The sequence below is a fragment of the Sylvia atricapilla genome, chromosome 3 (assembly GCF_009819655.1).
Source record: "Sylvia atricapilla isolate bSylAtr1 chromosome 3, bSylAtr1.pri, whole genome shotgun sequence".
Classification (NCBI taxonomy): Eukaryota; Metazoa; Chordata; class Aves; order Passeriformes; family Sylviidae; genus Sylvia; species Sylvia atricapilla.
The window spans coordinates 15,218,818-15,243,359 of NC_089142.1; the positions used below are offsets into that span (position 1 = coordinate 15,218,818).

At 39.7% G+C, this 24,542-nt stretch overlaps 2 protein-coding genes across 7 annotated transcripts in view; one reads left to right on the forward strand and one right to left on the reverse strand.

The window, feature by feature from the left end:
* Positions 1-4: 4 nt before the first annotated feature.
* Positions 5-8,572, forward strand: ITGB1BP1 (integrin subunit beta 1 binding protein 1). Of its 4 annotated transcripts, XM_066314835.1 has the most exons (7): positions 5-74; positions 1,414-1,514; positions 2,427-2,505; positions 3,129-3,265; positions 4,448-4,540; positions 7,356-7,505; positions 8,213-8,572. In XM_066314835.1, the coding sequence occupies exons 2-7, from the start codon at positions 1,443-1,445 to the stop codon at positions 8,282-8,284; spliced, it is 603 nt and encodes a 200-aa protein (XP_066170932.1). In that variant the 5' UTR covers positions 5-74; positions 1,414-1,442; the 3' UTR covers positions 8,285-8,572. The 4 variants fall into 4 exon arrangements, with proteins under 4 accessions (XP_066170932.1, XP_066170931.1, XP_066170933.1 ...); XM_066314834.1 differs by lacking the exon at positions 5-74 and having other exon boundaries at positions 1,049-1,514; XM_066314836.1 differs by lacking the exons at positions 5-74; positions 1,414-1,514; positions 2,427-2,505 and having other exon boundaries at positions 4,452-4,540.
* Positions 8,573-8,848: 276 nt separating this feature from the next.
* ASAP2 (ArfGAP with SH3 domain, ankyrin repeat and PH domain 2) overlaps positions 8,849-24,542 on the reverse strand; it is an 86,305-nt gene continuing 70,611 nt past the window's right edge. The window contains exons 22-28 of one of the 3 annotated variants that reach the window (XM_066314829.1): positions 23,735-23,990; positions 21,144-21,305; positions 20,130-20,298; positions 18,738-18,805; positions 16,965-17,071; positions 13,102-13,224; positions 8,849-11,493 (exon numbers count right to left, since the gene is read on the reverse strand). In XM_066314829.1, the coding sequence (XP_066170926.1) occupies positions 11,419-11,493; positions 13,102-13,224; positions 16,965-17,071; positions 18,738-18,805; positions 20,130-20,298; positions 21,144-21,305; positions 23,735-23,990 (960 nt within the window). In that variant the 3' untranslated portion in view covers positions 8,849-11,418. Of the gene's footprint in view, positions 11,494-13,101; positions 13,225-16,964; positions 17,075-18,737; positions 18,806-20,129; positions 20,299-21,143; positions 21,306-23,734; positions 23,991-24,542 lie in introns of all 3 variants that reach the window. The other 2 variants (XM_066314828.1, XM_066314830.1) reach the window with 2 other exon arrangements.

A 24,542-nucleotide genomic window follows, 5' to 3' on the forward strand; every position in this document is an offset into this window, starting at 1 on the left:
ATTGGGAACGGCAGCGGGAGCGGGAACGGGATCGGCAGCGGGAACGGGAACGGCAGCGGGAGCAGGCGCTCCCGGTGAGCAGCGGCCACATCGTCCTGTCACTTGGCGGGTTATCGGCTGGGGACGGAGGGAGGAGCGGGCAGAGGAGCGAAGGCGGGTGCGGTGCTGCCCCGCGCGGCTTCCCGGGCCGCTCCCGGCATCGCAGGGCGGAGATGGTCCGCGGGAAGCCCGGGGGTGCCGAGGGCCCGGGAGTGGCCCACATCGCTGGGGGCGGCGGCTGCGGCGCCCCCTCAGGCCCCTCCAGAGCCGGCAGAGGCGCTCCGGGAGCGGCCGCGGGCGCTGTGCGGGAGGCGCTGCCACATCCGCGCTGGGAGCTGGGGCGGCCGGGACTCGGGAATGTGCTGGGAACCGCCCTGTCCCGTGCACCGCTGCTTGCCGAGAGTGGCTTTTAGTCCGCCAGAGAGCCAGGGCTTGCTTAGCGAAGGACACAGGGACGGCCTACGGACTGTGACCCATCACTGCATGGCACATCTAGGCTCCGCCTTGTGCTGCTTCCATTATTTTTCTGCACTTTCTTCCATTATTTTCTTCCGTAGGTTGTCGTCTTCTACCGTCCTCTTTCTTCCACCTGCTAAAAGTTTCTGAGGTTTTGTAATGAAAATAATTCGTCTCTGAAGCTGAGAAATAGGGTTCCAGAGAAACAGGGAGCCAGCATCCTGCCGCTTGACACTGGCCAGCCAAAAGCTTTAGTGAAGCAAGGGGGCAGTAGGGCAGGCACAGGGAAAATGCTTCAGGAATGCTCTCAGAACTCACGGGAACTCCGTTCTAATGCAGCAAATGCACTACGCGTTTTACTTTAATTTTCAGGAATATGTTATGTGATAATGGCTGCTCCTATGAGTATTCTAATCAATAGTTCTTCAAAAGTAGGTTGGGGTTTTTCTGTGGGTTTTTTTGTTTTGTTTTGTTGGGGGGTGGTATTTAGTCGGGGGGGATAGATTTTACTTTTTGTTTGTTCGTTTGTTTTACTGGAAACACAGTCATTGGAGTTGTATGCACTTTATAGGGCAGCTAGATTATAGTCAACAATAAAAATCACCAAATACATTTAGGTGGGAATAGGAATTTTAAATTTTGCCTTGTTTCTAAATCTAGGTATGCATTTGAAACTGACCTTTGCAACAGTCTATAAACTAGGTAGTTGCCTTTTTTGACGATTCAGAAGGACAGAGAAGTTTTAGCAGAGAGCTTGAGGAACTTTCCCCAGTCACACGTGAAGAGCACCAGAGTGAAATTCCTTTCTCTGTTCACGGAGTCCTGTGCAAATTTCCACTTTGGACAGTCACTGGCATTTGCCTGGACCTCCTTCCCTTGGAGATATGACAGGCTTTAATTTTTCTCTTTTCTACTTAGAAGATCATCCTTGATCCAATTATGAAAAAATGTTTAGAAAAGGAAAAAAGCGACACAGCAGCAGCAGCTCACAAAGCAGTGAGATCAGCACTAAAAGCAAGGTAAGCTGAATGTGGTGTTTATTCTCTTTGTGAAGCACTTTGGTTTGTTACAAGTTAACAGTTGAGTGGCTCACTTGCACTGATGGTAGGATGTGATTTCCATAAAATGCCGTGTTCCACAAGGAGAACTTTGTATTTCCATCCCTCAGATTGCATTATGAGAGCTAAAAATACCTATCCATCATAAATCCCATGGATTCTGAGATGAATACTCAGTCACTTCCACAGTGAATTGCACAAACACAAGATTTTCTGGCAGCACATAATAAGGTTTGAAGGAAAAATTAGTACATTTCTTCTTAAATTTTGTGTTTAAAGACTGCCTGGTGCTAGGTACTAAGAATGAGTTGATCCTTCAGTACTTTTTTGGGTTCTCAGTATCTCTAAAAGTATTCTTAATTTTGAATAATCTGTTTTATGTGATCGGTTTTAGAATGATCAGTTGAATATTCTGGATTTTTCAGGGTTCTCTTTCTTTTCCCCTGCATTCATGTGCTATTTCAAGCATTGGTGACAACCATGCAGTTGTCAATTTCTTAATGTAAAAATGCAGTACCAGAAAAGTTTGGACATAACCTTAAGGTTTATTTTCTCTTTTTCTCTGGATATAACCTTAAGGTTCATTTTCTCTTTTTCTGTCATTTCATACTTCTTTCAAAGTATCTGTGGACTTCTCAAGGGTTCCTGATGAGCTTTTATCAGTCCAATCTGCATTGAGGCAGAAAGATAACTTGAGGAAGGAAACAGGTGGTACTGTTTTTTCCTACCCACTTTCCAGTGCTGCTGAAGTACCTAGAACATAAAGTGCAGGGCTTTTTAGGGGGGAAAAAAAAGGGTTGAGGCAGCACATCTAGAGGTGCATTGTTACCACATTCTCAGTAACTTTGATCTGATGATTATTTTTTTTCGTAGTCTGTAGATTCCAGTCTTGGGGGACTTTCCAGGTCTAGTACTGTGGCCAGCCTAGATACAGACTCCACAAAAAGTTCAGGTATGTAAACAGAGCTTGAGCAATTATGGCTGGAGCAGGATTAACTTTGTGTCTTTGTAGACACAGCCCCAAGCCTGTAAGTGTTAATGATTCATCTAGGATTAAGTCACTCTTCAAAGTAAAGTGTCTCAGGAAGGAAAAACTTAATTGTGTTTCCAGTCTGTTACCAGCACAAATCTTGCACAGCTTTTTAGATGGCTGTTTTTGCTTTTCTAAGTTTATATTTGCACCAAAATAATGGAAACAAGATTTGATTTTATTTCTTTTTAGTCAGCAGATTACAGTGTATCACTGTTGGACCAAACAGTTAATTTGAAACAACTAGACATAAAAGTAGAACCAGCTTTTCTGTGTTTTCTGATTCAGGGTTTTAACTCTACATTTGAATTGGTATGAACAGTGCTTTATCATGGATGCATACAAAACTGTTGCCTTTCCCAAGGCCTTTTCTAAATCAACCCAGTACAGTTCATTAAAGGGGAGGGGAGTTAATATACTGTAATAAGTGTTTGATGAAAGTCTGCAAAATGAAGGAATTCAGTACATCAGCCCTGTTAACAGCAATTAGACTGGCATTATAGTTCTGGAAGTCTTCAGAACGGCTTTGTTTTACTTTGTTGCAGGACAAAGCAATAGTAATTCTGATACATGTGCAGAATTCAGAGTTAAATATGTTGGTGCCATTGAAAAATTGAAATACAATGAGAGCCAAAGTCTTGAAGGGCCACTGGACTTGATAAACTACATAGATGTTGCACAGGTAAGTGGGTTACAAAAGGCAATACCAACAAAGTCAAAGCATCTTAAACTTAGGTGTGGCTTTTTAAATTTATCCTGTGGTTTCAAATCTGTAAATTTTAGACTTGCAGAAAGTGGCATACTTAACTATTAACCTATGAATCTCAAAAGCCATCACAGTTCTATAATTTTAGATCACTGGAAAAGATGCACCCAGAGCACCATTTGGCAGAAGCAGCTTCAGAAACAACGCCCTTTTCATGAGTCCTTATTGAACAAATCCCAGCTGAAAGCTGTTACATTGCTTCCAGCACAGTTAGGATTAGTAAGGAGGAAGGAATATCTCCCCAGATTCTTCACTACTGTAAAAGTTTTCCCATAGAGGAAGATGTCAAGTTTCTGCTTGCAATCACTCATGAACCTGTGACCAGAAAACCTGAATAATATTTGGTTCATCCTTGCCAATCTCTGGTTGCTTGTACTTAATTTTGTACTAAAAGCCATGACTGGTTGTTCTCATTAGGTAGCTGATTATATATTTTTAAAAGCACAGAATGTCTGCTTATCGTGCAGCAACTTGACATTTCTGAATACATGCTAAAACTATTTTTGCAGCCAAACAGCAAAAGTGCTGCCAGTGGAGTACAGATCACCTTGGTCAGTGCAGCTGGTAGGCCTTGCATGATTTTTCAGCCAATCTGATTTGACCACAGGGCCAAACTCTCTGCTGAGATGATAAATTCATTTCTGGAACCATGTAATAGAGTAGAATAGAGCAGAATGGAATAGAGTGTTTATCCTGAAAGGGACCCACGGTGACCACCGGTTCGAACTGCCCAGCCACTTCAGGGCTGACAAACAGTTAAATGTGTTGTAAAGGGCATTGTCTAAATGCCTCTTATACACTTGCCAGGTTTGGGGCATCAACCCCCTTTCTAGGAAGCCTGTTCAAGTGTCTGGTCAACCTCCCAGTGAAGAAATGGCTCCTAATGTCCAGTCTCCCCTGAATGCATTTCACATAACATTAAGAGGCTGGGCGAGTGCACGAGTGCTGGCCAGACCCCACATGGCAGAATCTGAGCAGGGTTTCTGGTGGTGCTGACCCAGTGGACCTAAGTACACATAAATATGTTTTCTGTTATGTATCTTCATTGTTCATGTTCTTCTGTCTGCACTAAAGGCTTTTGTTTGTTTCCCTCCAAAGCAAGATGGAAAGTTACCTTTTGTTCCAGGTGAAGAGGAGTTTATTATGGGAGTTTCCAAATATGGCATTAAAGTTTCCACATCTGATCAGTATGTAAGTGCCTCACCCAACTTGTCTTTCTGATGAGAGTTGAAAAGTGCTTTCATTTATTTCTCTGGTAGATGATCTGTGTGACCAAAATGTCATTTCTGGCTTTGAGCAAAAGTCAAACAAACAAGCTCTCCCAGCAGCACTGCTTCATGTCATATCTCTGCAGGCTGTGTTTTCCTGGTGGGCTTTATGGCAAAAAGCTGTTACTTTTGAGATAGAGCACTGGACAAAAGGCAAGCAAGCCTTTGGTAATGTTCTTTGGGCACATCTTCCTTCCTCTGTGGCTGTCCTGCCATTATTTCATGGGGGAAAGAAGTGTGACTGTGGTGGCCAAGACCATGTTCCTTAGCCTGAGATAGTAAGGCAGCTCCTCTTGCTTTTCTGTGAAGAGGGAAAAACAAAGGATGGGGTTTTTCTAAGAATACCTGAGTTGCCCAGCTCTTTTAAGTTCCATCCTTGCACTCCTAATCCAAGAGTTAGAGTTCACTCCAGCATTAAAGCCTCATGATTCTGCTATATTGATCAAGCCTAGTTTTTGTTTGCATTATTTCCTACATGTAGTTTATTTTCCTTTCGTGCACTTCAAGTAGCTTCTTTGCTAAAAATAAAAATCCGGTCTCTTCCCCAGGGCCCTCCAGTTGCCTTTGTGTAGCTTTGTGTTGCAGCCATGTGGTTTCCTTCTGGTTGCCCTCAGAGCCCCAGATACCATAAATACTTGGCCTTGTGAAGCCTTGACCCATCAACAACCCAGCAATGCCTGTTCATAAAAGCCTCAAGTTTGAGCACAGGGAACAGCATTGCTTAATAGCTGAATGCTCTGAAGAAAGCCAAAAAATTTCCTTTGGTCCCTTCAGAAAATAAAAATACTTTCTTCTAATGCCTGGGAGGAAGGGTAGTAGTTGTTACTCAGAATTCTTTTGAATTCTGTTTTTGCTCTCCTAAATTCTTAATTCTCATTAAAAACATAGGTTACACTATTATTTAAATTCCTTTGTGCTTTGATAAAGATCAAATAGCTAATTTAAGACTTTCATCCATCATTTTTCTGTCTTCAAGCCGAAAGCATGCACAAGCAGATAAAGCCTTTTGTGGTTAAGCTGGCTTGCACTGACAATTTATTGCATTGCATTGTTCGCGAAATTCTGGCTTTTTGCATCTGTGTCACTGTTGGCATTTAATTTGTCCTTCAGTGTGTTAGTTCACCAAATTCTTTTCACAAAATTCCAAGATACTGAAAGGATGGGAGGAAATTAATTTACAAGGAGACTGTATGCAAAAGAATTCTATCATCCCTCTTCTAGTGATAAGAACACATACACATTAGCACTGTAGCAAGTTCCAAACAAGCAGCTCCTGAGAGTTACTAGTAATTTGGTGAACAGTTTTGGCATCTTTCTTACAGAGATGGGAGGGTGGATTCATAAGTTCCAGGCAGGCTCCAGCTGCCCTGAGCATGGTGTGATAGTTGCTGATGGTGGGAGCAATGTGAGCAATGAGCCAAGTGAGCTTCAGGACAGAGATGTTTCTCAGCAAGGTGACCTTAGGGCTGTGGTGGAGGGCTCTCCTTCCAGGGTTTCAAGGCAGGCAGCAAGCTCACTGCCCATTTTTACAGCTTCTGTATCAAAGTGGGCATTTCTTTAGACCCTTCAGCTGACAGATACAGGTGTTTGATGCCATGAACAAGGAAGCAGAGCTGCTGGAATTCCTAAGACCCTGGAGGTGGTATGACTGGAGTAGACCAGACGAGTATGATCAGAGGGCAGGATGGCTGGAGAAGAAAGGCTTTGTGTAGAGTAGGGCTGCAGAGACCTTGTACTGGGTGTCTTCTACCAATCTCTTTCTGGAACAGCCAAAATTAGAAGTGTTTGGACTATGGTGGAAATCCTGCAGCTCTGATGGAGAGCAGAATTCTCCAAGATGAGATCTCTGGAAGAGTCAGGACACATGCTGTGGCTTAGGTCACAAACAGCCAGGCTACAGCCACATGGCTACTGTCCCCCAAAGCAATGGACCATGTCTGTACCCTCTTCTGGGAACGGTTTCTTGTGTGTATCCTTCCCAAGACTGAGACAGGAGATTGTCTGGGAAAATACTGGGAAGGTATGGAGTTGTTTTGTTACCTCTGTGCAGCAGGACAGAGTGTTGCACCTGTCACAGAGGGTGAGTGAGGGTTGTGAGAAGCGAATGTGTGCTTTCAGACTATGGCCAGGACTGTCATTACAGAATCATGGGAGGGGCTGAGTTGGAAGGGATCTGAAAGATCCTCCAGTTCCAACCCCCCTGCTATGGGCAGGGACACCCCCCACTAGACCAGGTTGCTCAAAGCCCCCTCCAACCTGAGCTTGAACACTTCCAGGGATGGGGCATCCACAGCTTCTTGGAGCAACCTGTTCTGGTGCCTTACAACTCCCACAGTAAAGAATTTCTTACCTTAAATTCAATAACCAACTATAAACCTACTCTTTTTCAGTTTAAAGCCATTCAAATCCCTTTTTTGTCACTACAAGCCCCTGTAAAAAGTCCCTTTCTTGCTCTATTGCAGGCCTCCTTCATCTACTAGGTGTCCCAAAGTCACTCCAAGATCTTTCTCAGCTTGTCTTCACAGTCCACACAGGAATGCACTTCTAAAACAGAAGCAAAAATTGAAGCTAAACTTGTGCTTAACCACTTTTTAAAATCTTGACTAAACTCCCAAGTAAAAAAACCAAGCAAATTACCAAGGAAACAAATCTGAAGTAGTCTTTTGTAAATGAGAATAAAAACGTGGAAAACTGAAATAGCTGTTCCAGAGTAACTTCTATTTGCCATGTGCTTTCAGGATGTGTTACACAGGCACGCTCTCTATCTGATTGTACGGATGGTGTGCTATGACGATGGTCTGGGAGCAGGAAAAAGTTTACTGGCTTTGAAGACAACAGATGCAGCCTCTGAAGAATGCAGCCTCTGGGTATATCAGTGCAATAGTTTGGTAAGAGTTTATGCTTTCTGTATTTAATTAGGTATTGCAATTCTGATTGTAGAGGGAGATAGTAAAACCCAAGGCCCTTGTGAAGGCTTTTTGGCAGGAGGATTGCTTAATCAAAACAAAACAAAGGTATAAATGTGTGCTGGCTGAGGAGGGGAAAACAGCCCTGCTTGCCTACATTGGATCAGCTTTGAGGAAAACACTTCCATTCCCTAAAACTGCCAGTGACTGTACTCACCTGCGAAAGCTCTCTCCAGTCTAAAGAGTGCTGTGGCAGCTCCTATGGACAATCTCCACTTGTATTTCCAAAGACAAAATCCTGTTAAGCTATAGAGCAGGAAGGGATGGAGTAAAAATTCTGGAAGTAGAGCATGCAGCCTTGTATGTGTAAGCAAGGGAGGTGATCCTTTCTTATGAGTAGGAGAGTTCATTAATTGTCAGGATGCTCTGATGACACAGACCCTTGGCTGGCAGCACTGGGGGAACACAAGAAGTGACATTCTGAATGCTGGTGCCTGCTATGCTGACAGCCAGCAACTCTGACTTGCTTCAAAAGAGCTCATGTAAGACAGCTTCTACGTGTCATTGCAGGCCAGACAGGTGAAATCTGGTCTCACAAGGCAAAATGAAGGACACATTCTGTTTTAAATGAGTTTTGAGCGGTTAGAAGTTTTTCAGAAAGTGCTAACGTGTGTGTTTGGGTTTTTTAGGAGCAAGCACAAGCCATTTGCAAAGTGTTGTCTACAGCCTTTGATTCAGTTTTAATGTCGGAGAAGTCCTGATTTCCTTCGGCAGCAGTGTTTGTGTTTGTGTTTGTGTGGGGGCCCCTCCTGACACCACAGACGGCCTGGAGCCACACACAGTCCTAGGACAGACTTAGTGTGCAAAGAGCCACACAACCTTGCACATGGTACTCTGCATTCCCCAAACATGACTTGAAGATTCCATCTTCACTGTCCAGGACATTACAGAATTTTATATTTAACACAATTCCTCTTTTTCCTAAACCATGTTTTGTATGTTAATGTCAATATTGCAGATATGTAAAATAAAACTGACACTCGCTTCTACCTCGTTGTCTGAGAAACAATTTGTTAATACAGACTTTGCTTTTGTTTTCTTTTAATATTGGGGTTAAGCAGAATCAAAGTGGTAAGAGGGAGTTACTTGGTGTTTTATCCCTCTAATTTTATCTCAGGTGTGCCATCTACAGTTTTTCTGTTCAACTAAAGTTCACAAGAAATACATTTTTTTCCTTCAAGTGCTACTTGTTAGTATTTGTCATTTTTATACATTAAAAAGAACAATATTGTGTAAGCAATGCAAGGGAACAGAAGCAGAAAAAGTGATTTTAAAAGTAGTTTTATTTTTCCAGACATTTGACTGGTTAACAAGAGTAAAATTTATTAATCATGCTCTAATTATAAATCACTGCATCCAGGACATTGAAAATAAGAGTTGATTTTAGGTTATACAATATATACAGTTGCTCTGCAACTAAACAAAATAAAAACAACTGAATTGAATATTATACATCTCATAGCATTCTAAGCTGCATTTTAAGTGTCACTTGCTCCTTTTTAAACAGTTAACACAGCAACCTAATAGTCTGTCTATTAACAGATTTTTTTAATCAGATTTGAAAAGTTGTATGAAATATGCCAAAATTTTGGACTTAGAATTCTTAATTTTATATTATAAATAGATATCTACAGGCTCTAGAATTTCATTTTTCTCTGCCAGAGGAGAAAACCTTTCGAGAAACACAGAAAATCACGGGATAATTTTGCTTAGCTGCTCCTTATTGGTCCTTGGGATTTTATCTGTCTGCACTGTTAGTGCTATTAAGTTGTAGTCTACAAGCTTCCTGGTTTTTAAGTGACTGGTGAACAAAATTGTGACATTTTACTCTATTCCTCTTCTAGCAGAACTCAAGGGAAATTTATCATTTTTTAATGTTACGAATTGTTACATACACTATAAGATTCTGTGTTAAAAATACTGTACATTAGGAGATCTGTGCAAAATAATATGCCCATTTACTCTCTAGACTCTATCAGGGATAGAAACATACAAAATAGTGTTGCAAACTGAATGTATCAGTAAGTGAATAAAACTGTAGTGCTAAACTATTACTCTATCATTTTACTGGGAACTTTGAAAATACAGACTAATTTGCTTCAACTTGCAATAAAAATATCTTGAAACATTCCAGTTTGTTCCCCATTTATACTGCAGCAACAGCATCTAGGAAGTGAAAGTCACACATCTACGTGGCTGTACCCACATGCCCGAGAGGCATCAACCAACGGTACCATTTAGGAAGGGTGATACAGGGTGAGATCAGTGTTGCTCTTCCAGCACTTTTGCAGCGTGGTTTTTCTCCAAATAAGCACAGATGGTGGTGGTGGCCTGTTTTCCATTCCTTCCAATATGAAATGGCCAATTTAAGCACCATTTGCCAGAAATTCAAAGCTCTCTTGATAAATCTAGAGATACAATGTTCACAAAACGTGATCAAAGCCAATGTGACCTAGACATTGATTTTCTGTATCCTATGCCTCAGTTGTTTCCTGTAGCATAAGCAAAACCTGGTACAATGTCACAATATACAAACATCAAAATGATGTCAGCTCTGTATTTGTGTTTTATATTCCATCAACCAACTGGGAACTATCCACGGCCTAGCTTTTGTTCAAATCAGTAAAACAAGTTTAACAACAGTGTAGCTACCATATATGTGGGTATTCTATATAAATACAGAGTGAGTTGGCAAACTATCATTGTTTGCAAGGTAGTGGCACACAAATTTCATAAACCAGAACATAACGTAGCAAACTTGTGAGGTGTCAGGTATCTTACTGACCAAGGATAATTACCTCAGTGTTCCACCAAATATGTTCTCTCTGTGAACACATTGCTGGATGATTTAAAGAAAATTCAAGAATTTAAAAACAAAGGCTAAATGCTATAATGAGACAAATGTAAGAAATGCTCTGCAATCCATCATCATAGTTAAGTACATTTCAGGAAGTGCAGTTTTCAAATCCTTGAGTTAATGTAGTAACTCATTAATATTGCCATAGTTTAGTTAACCAGCAGTAGTCACATTAAATGACCAAAATGGATGTAACATACATAAAGAACATTCAAAAAACAGGTTCTACACACATGCAGCATAGAAAAACAAAACAGTCTCAAGCTCACAAAATTAGAACTAGAAAGTTCAACGATTAACACAGATTTCAGATAACTTTAAGCAAATATCTACATCCATTCTGAAAGAAAGAAGTTTCTCCTGTGGTAAACTGAAATACTTTTTCACTTTCACCTGGCCAAAGACACATAATTAAAACAATTTCTTCTGCAACTGATGGCATCCTTGATGACAGCCAGTATGACAAGCTACTGAATGAGTCCATTTCAGAACTACACAGCAGCTTGCATGTTTTGGTTCCAACACTTCAAACAGTGTCAAGAACTGGATAAATTCACTGCCCTGGTAGATGCACACACAATTTCTTTGACTGGGGAAGCAACACTGAACTGTTGTACTGTCATGTTACAAAAAGGAGAATAAAATTACAGTGAATTGATCAATAAGAACATTCATAATGTTGTGATATTCAGACACGTGGATTTTGATTGTTAAAGCTTTTCAGTTCACCTTGAAAAATACAGGAAGAGTTGTTTTTTTTTTTTTAAAGTGTAAACTGCTTATGAGAAGTTTTCACGTAGAAAAAAGTTTAAAAGTCCCAAAATCAGAACAATGGCAATAAAAAAGTAAGCTACAGTACCTAGGACTTGGGCAGTGCTCTGGCAAGGTGGCTGCAGATAGGTAGGTGAAATGAAATAGAACAAAACTTATTTCTGTGACTGCTGGAAATGAGAAATGTCTCCACTTATCAGTAGCAATCTAGTCAACAATAAAGTGCACAAATGATACAGGGAAAGCTCCTTTCCGACTGGGATCTCCATCAATATGACCAATCTGAAAGAGTCAAAATATTTTTCAAGTTAAATCTTGAAATGACATTTCAGTATCACCAAAATGAATACCAGTGACCTTCCTGCCTGAAGTACAAGCCTCTCACCAAATCTTTTCTGCAGTAGTGCTACTTTTCTTCTGCCAGTAGGAAAACTCAGTCCTACAGGGTCCATGTTTTTCAGCTATAGGTTGGGTTTTTATTAAATCTGAAAGTTTTATCCAGTTCTTTGAATATAAAACATCTTACTACAGCACCACTGCTGCATAATTCCAGAGCAATCTGTAATGCCTGTCAGCCCACATTTGGCCTCTGTTGAGTTGCCTCTTTAACCATCATTGTGAGGCATAAAGATAGATCAAGCTTCAAAAGTTTCAGGTTTTACATTAATCTATTTGTGTTTATACAGCATTATTGTCAATTTGGAAGCAATCTGAAGCTCTGTTCTTCAATAGCTAACAGATTAAGGCAAGTGTTTTCATGCACAATAATTTTCCAATATTTTGTTTTAGCCAATGAGACTCTGGAATATAAATACTTCAGATGGTTTCTGAGCTCAAATAGACTCAGTCCTAGGCATCTGAAGACGGAGGACAATACAGAGCTCTCCTCGGATGCTGTTCTGGGGTGACTTTATGATGCTGTATTGTATTTGTATCCCCAGTTGTCTGTTTAGCCCAGAAACAGGTTCTGCACCTTTAAAACTAGATCTGAGAACAAAGGGGGAGAGAAGGAGAAGCAGTGGAATGTCTGAGGCAAATGTATCCAAAACATAGAGATAAGAGCTTCAGCTCTCTCTCTTCAGTGTGTGTTGTCTGCAGCACAGACAGCAGGAGAGAACTTTCCTTTGCTTTTAGATATGCTTTAGTTAGTTTTTTAGCTAGCTGAGGCAGAGAAGTTCCCCAGACAGTGCCTTTTCTTTTTCTTGGAACTGATCAGCCTGCTCTGGACTGAAAACTCAGAAAAACACCAGCAGCTCATGCCTATGGCCCACCAGGAACCAGAACGTGGCATTTTCCAGCACAGGAGGGACAGATAAGAGACTACAAGCTAAACCCCACAACAAGGACTTCCTGAATTTGCTATCTCTCTTCAGAACAGCAAGAGGTTTTATTGTTTAATAGTATCCATTTTTATGCTTGTGAATACTTTGCTTGTTAAATAAACAGTTTTTTCCACTTTTCTCGAAGGAGGTTTATCTCCTGAACAGGTGGGGGGAAGGGCTGCTTAATTCTGCCATTTAGGGAACATCCCTGTGGAAGTTCCCTTCCAAATTTGTCCCAAACCAGGACAGACACCCACTACATAGCACCTGTAATAGCAGATTCTTTAATGGCTGACAATCCAAAAATTTTCTGGATTATGCAGACCATGTCTCCAGTGTATTGCGAACCCTACTAATCAGATTTCTTTTTTTCTTTTTTTTTTTTTTTCCTGAATGAGAAAAGCTAAAAGCTTGTCTGAAGTTTGACTTTTGAAATTTCATCTCAGGTTTCCATGAGATGAAACTTTTATTTGGAAACCCAGCAGGGGATCTTCTAAAATGAATGTCAACCTCTAAGATTTATTTTCTTTCTTTCAAAGCATGTCAACACAAAATGCAAAATACTCACCCACCACTCCTGATCTTCTTCACCATCAACTACAATAATATCTCCCTCTGAAAAAGTCAGTTCATCTGGGTTATCTGCTACACAGTTGTAAATTGCTTTTACTCTCTTGGGTTTAGTTTTTGACTGAAAAAAAAAATCTGAATGTAAATAATACAGCATAGAAGAGACAGAGTAGACTTGGTGTTATCTAAACAAAGTTTCAGAACTGCTTCCAACTGCTATTTTTAATAGGTTAGAGGTCAGCTATATTTTTTATGCTGGGTGCTCATGCTTCAGGCTGAATCTGGCACAACCCACAGCTTTTTGGGACCACTGTGCCAATAACATAGGCCATGTTTCCCTTAGAGATTCTCCATGTTGGCTCACACAAACCTGTCTTTAGAGATCTACATCACTGCGGTGAGCATGATTTTATTCAGAAGACGGGGTGATTGAGTTCTGTGCAAATGTAACAGCAGCACAATTATCAGGAGGCCTGAGCCACCTGCCAACATGCTCCTTTTTAATTTGCTAAACCCATTTCAGTAGTGTACAAACACACCAAAACATCCTCTGCCTCCCAGCAGTATTCTGAAGACTGCCAGCCATACGTGTCTTGTGGCAGCACTTTCAAAGGTAAAGTTTAGTAAGGAGTTGCAATATTCCAGAATGGCAGTGGGACTCAGTCCTAGCCATGTTCTGTGCAAAGTGATATCAAAATTGTTTCACTCTGGTTTTCCTCATCTCACACCTTTTCCAGTGCAGTCTGCTGCTGCATTTCTTTTCAGCCTCTTCATTCTCTGTTGCAGACCAACAATAATGCTGCCTACACAATGTTTCCATGCAAAACAACTCAACAATTGAAGAAGCTCAAGAGCTGGAGGCAGAGTGTAAAGCTTTCCACCATGAGTCCACTCTTTTCCCAGCCACAGGGAACAAAAACCTCTCCTTTCTACCCTAAGGTGTCAGAGCAGAGCTGTAAGTGCCATTTAGGTCTGAGATGGCCGTTAATGCAGTGGCTGTTTGGAACAGAAGTTCCACATGGCATAAGGAAAAGATGGTCTCATCACCATCTGGAGTTCCCCCAGTGCGTGGTCCCAGTCTCTAGTTAGGTCAGCCATGGGGCAGGAAGCTTGAAAAGGGACAAGAGACTCCATTTACAACTCTCCTTTTCTCCACCAGCAAAATGGCTCTGCTGAGGACAGGACTGTCCAATGGTCTCCTACTGTATAATTTTGTAAGAGCCGACTACCATGCAGAGAAATAAAGGGAATGTGGATGGGGAAGGATGGAGGCAGCATGATTGTTATACTCCTCTAGAAGCACCATTTGCATTCTAGTATAAATTCTATATAAATTCGAATATAAACAAAGCTCTATGGCAGGCACACCCTGAGGCTCTCTAACCCCTGTGAGCTGCCAGCCTGGTACTGCAGCACAGCAATTTTTCCAGACACTCCCTCTCAGACAAGTGACAGTCTGAACCACAGCTACCTTTTAGGTCAAAAGGAAAAAGCTTCACATTAGTACAACAGTGATATAATTACTAACTTCAAAGTGCAGTAATTACAGGTATTTCTTGTTCTTAAGAAGGCAAGGAAATTAAAATAGATCTCATTCCCAGAGGAATAAATTCTTCTAGGGAAGTTTCCCATGTATCTACAATATGGTTTCAAAAATCTAAATATCACATTAAGAAAAAAAAGACAGCAAAAAGCGAATCAGGAATTTCCAGCTGATAAACAGGCTATTGGGTAAATTCAGTGTGTAGGAGATAAGCCACTGGCTAAATGTGCATGTACAACTAGATCTGTCTTTTCTTTATGCAAGGAGCATTTCTGCAATCATTTTCTAAACCTGGGCTGGCCTCTGGATTCCCTGGCAGGGTAAAGACTTAGCAAAAAATGCCAGGAGTATAAGGCTAAACGGAGCAATTTAGCCAAAGAACTTTAGCTAGACTGATCTAGCTAAAGCTCTTTAGCTGAGGGGCCCTTGACTAAATCTCAGCTAAGATGCTTTAGCTAGATAGTCAAGGTGCTTTAGCTAAATCAATCACACTCCTGAGCCAGATTTTCCCTTACTTCTCTGTCCTGTGACAGAAGAAAACCACCCAGCTGATATGCTCAGTCACAGAATTCACCTTACTGAAGACCTAGAGACAGCTGGAGAGTCAGATATGTTATTCATATTTTGTGTAATTAACATTAAACATTGAAGACATTGACCCCAAAACTAGCCAGCACAGCCCACTCCTTCATAGCTAAATCATTTTGCCCTATAAAATAAATTAAAAAAAAAAAAAAAAAAAAAAAAAAAAAAGAGAGAGAGAGAGAGAGAACAATATTGAGAAACTACAACTTCAGTTTATACAAGTCAGGTTTGGAGCTGTTTCAGATGTGCTGAAAGGATGTAACCAGTGCTTACACTTGAATCCCAGCACACACAATAAAATTAGGATCAGAGTCCAACAGCTTCACAGAGTAAGTATGACAACTACTTAGACCATTTAATTTTTTCTGGCCTAAAAAGTGAAGGCTATTTTAATGCAAGATGGACGGTAACTTAGCTGCACAAGAGTGGGGGAGGCAAGAAACCAGAAAATTTTATAGTCTTAATTAATGCAAGATGATATCTCTGAGGCTTCTCATCATTATCAAATGAGAACCAGCTAACAAGGGCTCTGTGCACTCCAGACCAGTGTGCACACAAACACACCAAACTCTGCCGTGGAGAACTGCTATCTCAGTGGACATGGTTAAGGAAAAATGGATGAAGGGAGAGAGAGAGGACTGAAGGAAGCAGCTCTTTTCATTACAAGCCATTAACAAGACTCTTGCAGAGCCCAGAAGAGCACCTCTGTTTATTATTTACCATTGAACCACACTGCTACACAGAATGTATGAAACAGCCCAGACCCAGTCACACACAGCATCTCGGAAATGTACAGGCTCTCCATATTGTGATTTGCTTCCTCCAGATACAGTGTCATCATCAAGGATATGAATCACTTACATCTATCACACAAGAAAGCAACATAAAATTGAAGCAAGGACTAAAGACCAAGTCAACTACACATGATGTACAGCTCCACTGACATCTGGAAATACATCCCTTTACCTACACCAGTACAAGATTACATGTACTAACACTAGTATGTGTTACCATTCATAGTCTTAGATTAAAAATAAGTAAAGAGTATAAAAAGCCACAGAATCAGATCAAGAGTCCATCTAAATCCAGCATTTCTTTTCTAACAGTCACTGTAAGGCTGGGGAAGGGTGGAGAAGAAAGATACAGAATTAACCACTTTCTGTTGGGGATATGCTTACCAAGATATTTCTCTCCTGTCACCAGGTGAATGCTGAGAACCAACAGCACAAACAATCAGTTTCTTGTGTTTTGAGCTTGACTCCTACTAGTCTTGTTTGAAGTCATTTCAACTGCCTATGTGAACAACTGTCAGTATATCTTTGTCCATTATAAAAGCACAAGAGTTCCCTTATAACTTACTTGAAGTGAAGACTGAGAATGAAGCCATGTGTTACAAGTGACTCACCAAGCTCACCATCGGGTCACTAACTCATAAAGCTTATCTATCTCCAATAAGTCAAACATAATTCTGTGTTGGTCACATCTGAACACGAGCAAAGAATTCAACTGTTTTGCTTTTTTAAACTTAAAATCACATACTATCCTACAGGAAATTCAAGAAAAAATGTTTTCCTATTTAGTACAAGTCACACAGAAATTTGAACACAGGATACAGGCCTTGTATGTTTCATGGTTCTCACACTTTCATTATAGCAGGACACATCTTCACGTCTACAGTGTGTCTGACAGAATGCAGAAGATCAACAAAATCAAACACCACATTTTGTACTTACTATTTGTGATTTCCTTGGCATTGGTGCTGGTGGCTGGATTTGTGCCAAAGTATTTGCTGTAGAACCAGTCTGTGTTCCTGGAATGTCACATACAGAAGATGACTCTCCTGCTAAGGTAAATAAACCAAGTAAATATTAGGCATGCTTTCAAAAAATGGAAGAGTGATGGTATCAATTGAAATCAAACTAATTATTCTTAAAAGTATATAAATAATTTTATATCCCATGAGTATTTAATTTTTACTGGTTCTTTCTAAATAACTGAACAGAATTCCATCCTTTTCCTTACCAAAAAGGCCACTTTTCCCAAAGATAACTACCTAAGACAATTAACAGTGCAGATATGCTACGAAAGAGAAAATAGATGAGAGCAGAACCAAATATCCTATTCCCTCTTTCCTTCACTACAGACTGTATGCTGTTAAAGCCTTTCTTTCCTACTAAAGACCATCATTATCAAGGTGCTGTATCCTTCACAGGAGACTCCTGACACACACAGAAGACAGCCATTAGCAAATCTCCTGGGATGTGTCAAGAGGAAATTAAAAAGAATCACAGTAATAACAAATGAATACAAAATATGTAGTAGAAGGGGGAACAAGGGAGGAGAAATTCCACTACAACCACCACAGAATCTGCACAAACTTTACTGGAGAGATTTTATGGGGATTACATTATTGTCATGTCCCATAAAGGTAGTTACTTTGAACAACAAAAAAACGCAAAGTGAAAAACAAACTCTGAATAATGAACTCTGTTTACTATCATGAAAAGAGCAATATCAATTTGCAATTTAATTAAAAGTGACACTACATAAGCTCTGGATTTTCAAGCCAGAAACACATTTTTCTATCTTAAAATGTGTATCTCACACCTTGTTTATGACATATGCAAACTACAGGGAAAAAACCCAAAAATTTTCAAAATGCATCCTTTGTTTGAGTAGGTTTTAAGGTGAGGTTAGAAAAGCTATAGCCCAGCTGGAATTGAATCTAGCATGGGATGTCAAAGACAACAAGGTCAAATCCATAGGCAACAAAAGGAAAATTAGAGAATATGTGTGGACCCCTTGTTGAATAAGATGAGATTCTGGTTACACAGTATATGGAAAAGGTTGAGCTACTGAATGCCTTCTTTGCCTGATGTTTTACTAGCAAGAGAGGTCTTCAGGAATCCTGGTCCAGACATCAGGGGAAAATCTACAGCAAAGAAGTGCAAAATCCTGCACGTGGGGATGGACAGGCCACCCACCAATATATGTTGGTGGCCACTTGGCAGAAAAGCAGGACCAGAGGCAGTGGACACAAACTGAAACACAGGAGCCTCTGTCTGAACACCAGGAAACACTTTGTAACTGTGAGGAAATACTTTGTTACTCTGAGGGTGACCCAGCACTGGCACAGGTTGCCCAGAAAAGCTGCGGATTCTGCATCCTCTCCCCACAGTTCTTGGTTGATCCACTCCTGTAGTCCTTACTTGAGGAAAGGGGTTAAACCCAATGACCTGAGGAGGACCCTCCCAACATCAACCATTCTGTGATTCTGCTTATTACATGGTCCCATTATTGACTTTAACTGGCTCATAGCTCTGCTCATGCTAAAGAACTTGAGGCATCAGGGCCTACACGATCACAAAAAGAAACAAGAAGAATGTTGGTACTGATTATATTTAAATGCGTATGGTAAATAAAGAAAATCTCAACAAACCCACACTTTCCCTTTGATTGTTATGACAGCTTAATTGCAACAAAATAAATCTCTAAACCACAATTACCAGGTTGCTGTAGAGACCCAAGTCCTCTGGTCTGCCCTTTGTTAGTTAAGCCAGATGACTTCTCAGTCCTGTGCAGAAAGTGGGGAAATTGGTCCATTTCAGAAACAAACAAGAACTCAAAAAGCAACAATATAGAGTACTTTCCAAATTACATGTCTTGGCATGTCTTCAGTAAAATCTGAATCATATTTTGCTTTTAAAAATACTACTTTCCTTCTGTATTTTTGATTAAGTGAATTGAAAGTTACACTTCATTTTAAAAAATAAGGCAGAAAAATAATACAGGTTTGATTATTGCAATTTGTCTCTTTTCCCAAGAACTGAAGTTCCTTTCACTGTTATTTTATTTTTTTTTCTTAAAATTATGCATCCACATTACAGCAATTTGTGTCTACCTTTTAGATAGTATGGTACATGCCAAAGAAGGGCTAGAAAAGAGCTCAAGGGTCAAGGTTGCTTTCATCTTTCAGTCCCAATTTGCAAATGAAACCTTATTTCTTCCAAAATTTTCCCAAAGGCCCTATTTTCTAGGCTTCTCATTACCTTATTGATCTTCTCTGGTTCCCACCTCAGTAATTTTCATCTTATGATGAAATGATTGTGATGATCAATGCCCCAAACTGAACACAGCAGTCTTGCTGAGGCACCACTGATATTGAGTCAGTTGAGAGAATTAATTCCTATCATTTGGAGACTATGGTAAAACTATACCCTAACTCTTCCACAACAGCACTAGGTCATCTGCCTTACCTACTATGTCCTTACAGATCCTTTTTATGAGGACTTTCGCTTACCCACACTCTACTGCTCTCCATGTTTCATTCCTGTAGTTACCTTAATTACTAAGAGTTACTGAATGACACCCTTCTTTTCCCTTGTCTACTACTTCAGTTTCTCAAGGATGCTTTGGATATGATCCTGTTATCCAGTGCATTTGTCCCTCCTAACTTATTTTTCTGCAAATTTAAAAGTTGGGTTATTTTCTTTTCCACGTCTCTTTACTTCTGCCATGAATGAAAAGATTCAATGGAGTAGAACTTATGCAAAGCATGAACAATAAATGGCACAATCAGACATTAGATCCCATTATCTCCTATTTGTTACTAGATGGGAATAAGGAATTGAATATTTTTTGTGGTTTTTTATCTTCATCATAGCCAGGTGTTCTGGAAATATTCTGCAAGTCATATAACCTTAAATCACTAGGCTGTCTTATTTTTACTGTAGGAATCCTTGTCATCCACATCCTCAACATCTGCCTTCTGTTCATTCCCACCCTCTAGAACACATCACTGGCAAAAGCATGCATGCTTCATTGATGATTGCATGTTATAGATAAATTAAGTTACTAAAAATGATGAATTATATTAATCACTAAAATGAATCAGTTACCCAGGAATAGGCTTTCTCTGAGAGATTCTGCTAGGAGGTTGTGGGGGCAGTGGTGGTGGAGTTGGCTTGGTTTGTGGAGGAGCTGGCTGCTGTTTGGATTGCTGGTTCAAAGCTTCTATAATGCTGGCTGTCTTTGCCACTGGAGGTGGTGGTGCTGGAGAAAGTACATCTATATAGGAAAGTCAGACAGAAACATGGAATTAAATTTCTATTTACCATTTCATTTCTTGGCTTCTCATTACAGGTTCTCCTGTTACAGGACTTATCCTCATCTAAGAAAAATGCTTTATTACATGTAATGGAAGGAAGACCTCTCTGGAAAGCAGTTTACCTTTTGTTTCACCTAGTCAAAGTTGGAGAGCTCACAAGTACTTAAATTTATTCAAGCATGAAAGTGCAAGCAAAGAAAATTCTTACCGAAGTCAGACATATTCTTGAAAACAGTAGATCAGAAAACATTTTTTAAAGAGCTAATATTTACTCAGTCAAGGCCTTCAGTCTGTGTTTTATGGAAAAGTAACCAAGTGAATAATATCTGGCAAATTTTATTCAGAGGAACACATTTTCTTAAAATCTTGTTCTGATTCACAACTAACAGCAGACTAGGTTTAGCAATTAACTAAAATTGCTATTGAATTATTAAAACCACCACAAGAGCAGCTGGCAATGAATCAAAACATCCTTTTGCATTCCAGCGGTCTGCAAGAATCAAGCACAGTGTGGAGACACAGCCCCAGGCTTACATGTAACACTCACCTTTACAACTAGTGAGAAACACAGTACTAAAACTACATATATAGATATATAGAGCCTTTTAGCTCTAGTAATAGATGGTGTTTCCTGCTGACCATACAGTCCTCACTGGAGCATCAGAGAAGACAGTTTGTTACTGGATGGGAACGATAGGCCAAAGCTACAGTCACCAAAGAGGAAGTATGAGTTGTGGAAATGGAAAAATAAGGCAACTGTGATTAGATACAGTAGAAGGGAAAACAGGGGAAAGTGGAAACATACTTGTAGATGTTACACGCAATGGCGGCACAGGGGGATGAATAGCTGGTGGATCTGATGAAGACCTCTGCCTGCTTACACTTTCCACTCCTAAAGAATTTGTCTTCCACATTGCATTAGATGAAGAAATTGTCTGAATACCACTGCCAAGAACTGAAGGCTGAACTAAAAAGAGAGGAAAATACTGCATTATTATTATTGCTTACCCTAAGCACAAAGTGTTAATATTCACACCTGTGCTTTCAGAAATGATGTGGCTAGACCACTATAATCAGCAAGACTATATTCAACACCTATAGTCACTGCATCCTGATGGAATGCCAGAGCAGAAACCAGTCTGGTGTTAAAAATTACACAGCAAGACTTCACCCAGAAACTTCTAACACTTTACCTAAACAGAATTTGTCTCCAGTCATTACTTTAAAATACGTCAATACTTGAAAAAGCAGATTTCTCAGTAAGAAGGCAGAAAACAAGTCTTGCTACCTTCTTTAATCCCTGACTGATAACTGTAATTTTCTCAGGTATGGCAAGAAAAGGACCTCACTCTTCCACAAGCATGAGCATACATTGCTGACTCAAAATGAAACATCAGTTTTGACTTAGAAACAAAATAAAACTGTAAACCTGAATTTCACTCAAGCAAGAAGCTGTAATAACTAGTTGTGAAACAGTCACAACGTACTTCTTCAGAGCCTCTTAAATGACTTCATTCTGAAGAGTTGCTTCCTCATTACATACAAACACTCCATAGGTTTTCTTTATAAAGCCAGTATTTTGCACATATTATGCCATTTCTCCCTACTCAGCACATGAGTATCATATTAAGAAAAGATGAAACAGAGTAAGGTATGAACAAATATTAGGTTGCAGGGAAAAGCATAAAAGACCCAGAAGACTTGGAAAACAGCCCAAGGCTATGAGGATAAAAGAGCAATAATAGACATAACATTAACAACATCAGCAATTGACAAGAAGCTACGGTCAATGATACTATTATAGCTTTTAACTAAGTGTATAAATGAATAGGCTAACACATTGCTAGAGTAAAGAATATCAGCTAATAATCTAAAGGCAGACAGCAAGTCTTCATAGCATGAGTTGCATTACAGTGATGCCAATAAGTTTGGGGTTGGGAATGAAATTAAAATGACACTTTTTGAAATGTGTCATTTAATCAAGGGCAAACTGTGGGTATGATTTGCCATGATTAAAATAATATCGAAGGGTAAAACAGTCTTTTTAACTATTCAATTGTATTACTAATTCAGAGATATAATCTAACAGTTAAACAAACCAGGCAAGCTCCTTGATTCAATTTTCCTGTTTGGTGGGGAAAATATTCCTTTCCACCAACTAAAAAAATGTTGTCTAGATATTAAACTTCGAGTTCATGTGAAATGTTAAAGTAATCCCTCCTTGGTTAAGTTTTACACACAACTAAACTTCTCCCAGTCCCATGCTACCCTTTCCAAGTAACTCAAACCCATGCTTTTCTGCTCAGTTTTTCTGCCCCTTTTATGCAGCCATTCCATAACTGACTTTTCTTATTACACAGAAGATCAGTTTGCCATCTTAGGCACAATCACTGGTGTGTAGAGTCCTGCATTCTGACCTCTGTACAGGGCCCCCAAAGGCAGAAGCTATCCATGTGTGCCTAGAACATTTCCTGATCATATCTGCTCTTACAGAGTCTGAATTACAACACCATAGAAAACCATGTTTAATAGTAACTCTTCTTGAATTGAATTGAATACATAAATTCAGCCTCCACGAAAGATGGTGGATTAATAAAGGCATTAAAACAATGAAACACACCAAATATGACCTGTACAAAGAAGACCTATACAGATTGCTCTATGTTTCTTTACCATGATGCAAACAGATTACATTTGAAGATAAGAATGAAGTTCACAGCATCAGCTTTAATGGCAGATTTTGCAAGCACACAGCCCTCTGAATCAGGATGAGACACATACTTTTACACTGTTCTAATGATCTGGGGACAATCAGAAATTGGCAGCTGTATTTTCAGTCAGCTATCAGGTTTCTAAAATCATCTAGTTCTCCACATCATGACACTTACACTTTTATTTCAACAACCCTGAAGCATGTATTTAAGAGAAGAATTTGCAAGAGTAGAATCTCATGTTCTGCATACACTCTCCATCCTCTGAGGTCTTAAGCAAAGTTTCATAGCACACAAATGCTATTGAAATTTTATCTTTACACTGAACTCTGACAATGATAACTTCAAGAAAGAGAAGTATGAAAAGATTGAATATAACAAAATAAAATAATTTATGAACTACATTGACTGAAGCCATCCTTTTAATACATAGTTTAACTCTGGTGAGGTTATCTGGGTATTGTTTTCCCAAACACTATTGTGTACTGTCTGGCAGGTATACCAAAAAAATCAATCTCTGAACACGTTATGTAGATTCACTTCAAGGATACACAAGGAGGCCATCAATAATTGTTCCAATACTTACCTTTGCAAAATAACTATAAGAGAAAAGCTAAAAATTAAATTATTTTTACAAAAAAGTTATGATCCTATTCTTTTAATATACAATGATATTTTCTAGTACCTTTGCCAATATTCCTTGGAGGTAGAGGAGGTGCACTACTTGTAACAGGTACTGCAGGCTGAATGGGAGGTGGACTGCCACTGAGTATTGCTCCATATGTTTCATTCTGTAATATACTTGGCATAAATCCTCTTTGTTTGTCCTTAGCAATGTTTGCTGCATCTCTTGCCAAGGATGCTACATTAGGCTGAAGCTGGTTTGATCCAAGTTGGTAGAAGCTGACAGGCCGGTCCTCCCTCCGGTTGGGACTGGGTTGCTTTAACACAATAAAAAAAAGTACTCATTGATACCACATTAGTTGTACTCACTTTATTTATTCGTTGATAGAAAGTTACTCGTTTCTAGAAAGAAAAAATGGCTTCTAAAATGCATTTTTGTTGCTTTCAATACATAACTTAAAACATACATTCTGCCCTCTTCAAGACAACATAACTATGCACTCTAACAATAACAACAAAAGATTAAAGGTGAATTGCACTTCAAAACTATTAATATATTCTCATTTCTTCTGTAGTACCCTGCTACAGGATAATACTGTATCCCTATATAGACAAGACTATACTTACACAGATAACCAATATAGATTTTCAGACTGGATCAAGTAAAGTTTCCCTGCACCAAAATATCCAGCAGTATTTTCAAAACTAAATAAACAACTGAAGGTCCTAAGCCTCATCTGAAGTTCAGCAGAGCTAAATCCCAAATGATCATGACCTCAAAACCCAGACAAGATTCCATCTAGGTAGTCTACCTCTAGCTCAGCCTACAACACATGAGTAGCCAAAACTTCTCATTAACTGTTTTTAGC

Excerpts from the sequence above, each read along its gene's own strand:
- ITGB1BP1 (XM_066314835.1), top strand. The coding sequence starts at position 1,443 with ATGTTTAGAAAAGGAAAAAAGCGACACAGCAGCAGCAGCTCACAAAGC. Across the intron at positions 1,515-2,426 it reads AGATCAGCACTAAAAGCAAG|TCTGTAGATTCCAGTCTTGG; the intron begins GTAAGCTGAATG and ends TTTTTTTCGTAG. Across the intron at positions 4,541-7,355 it reads TTTCCACATCTGATCAGTAT|GATGTGTTACACAGGCACGC; the intron begins GTAAGTGCCTCA and ends ATGTGCTTTCAG.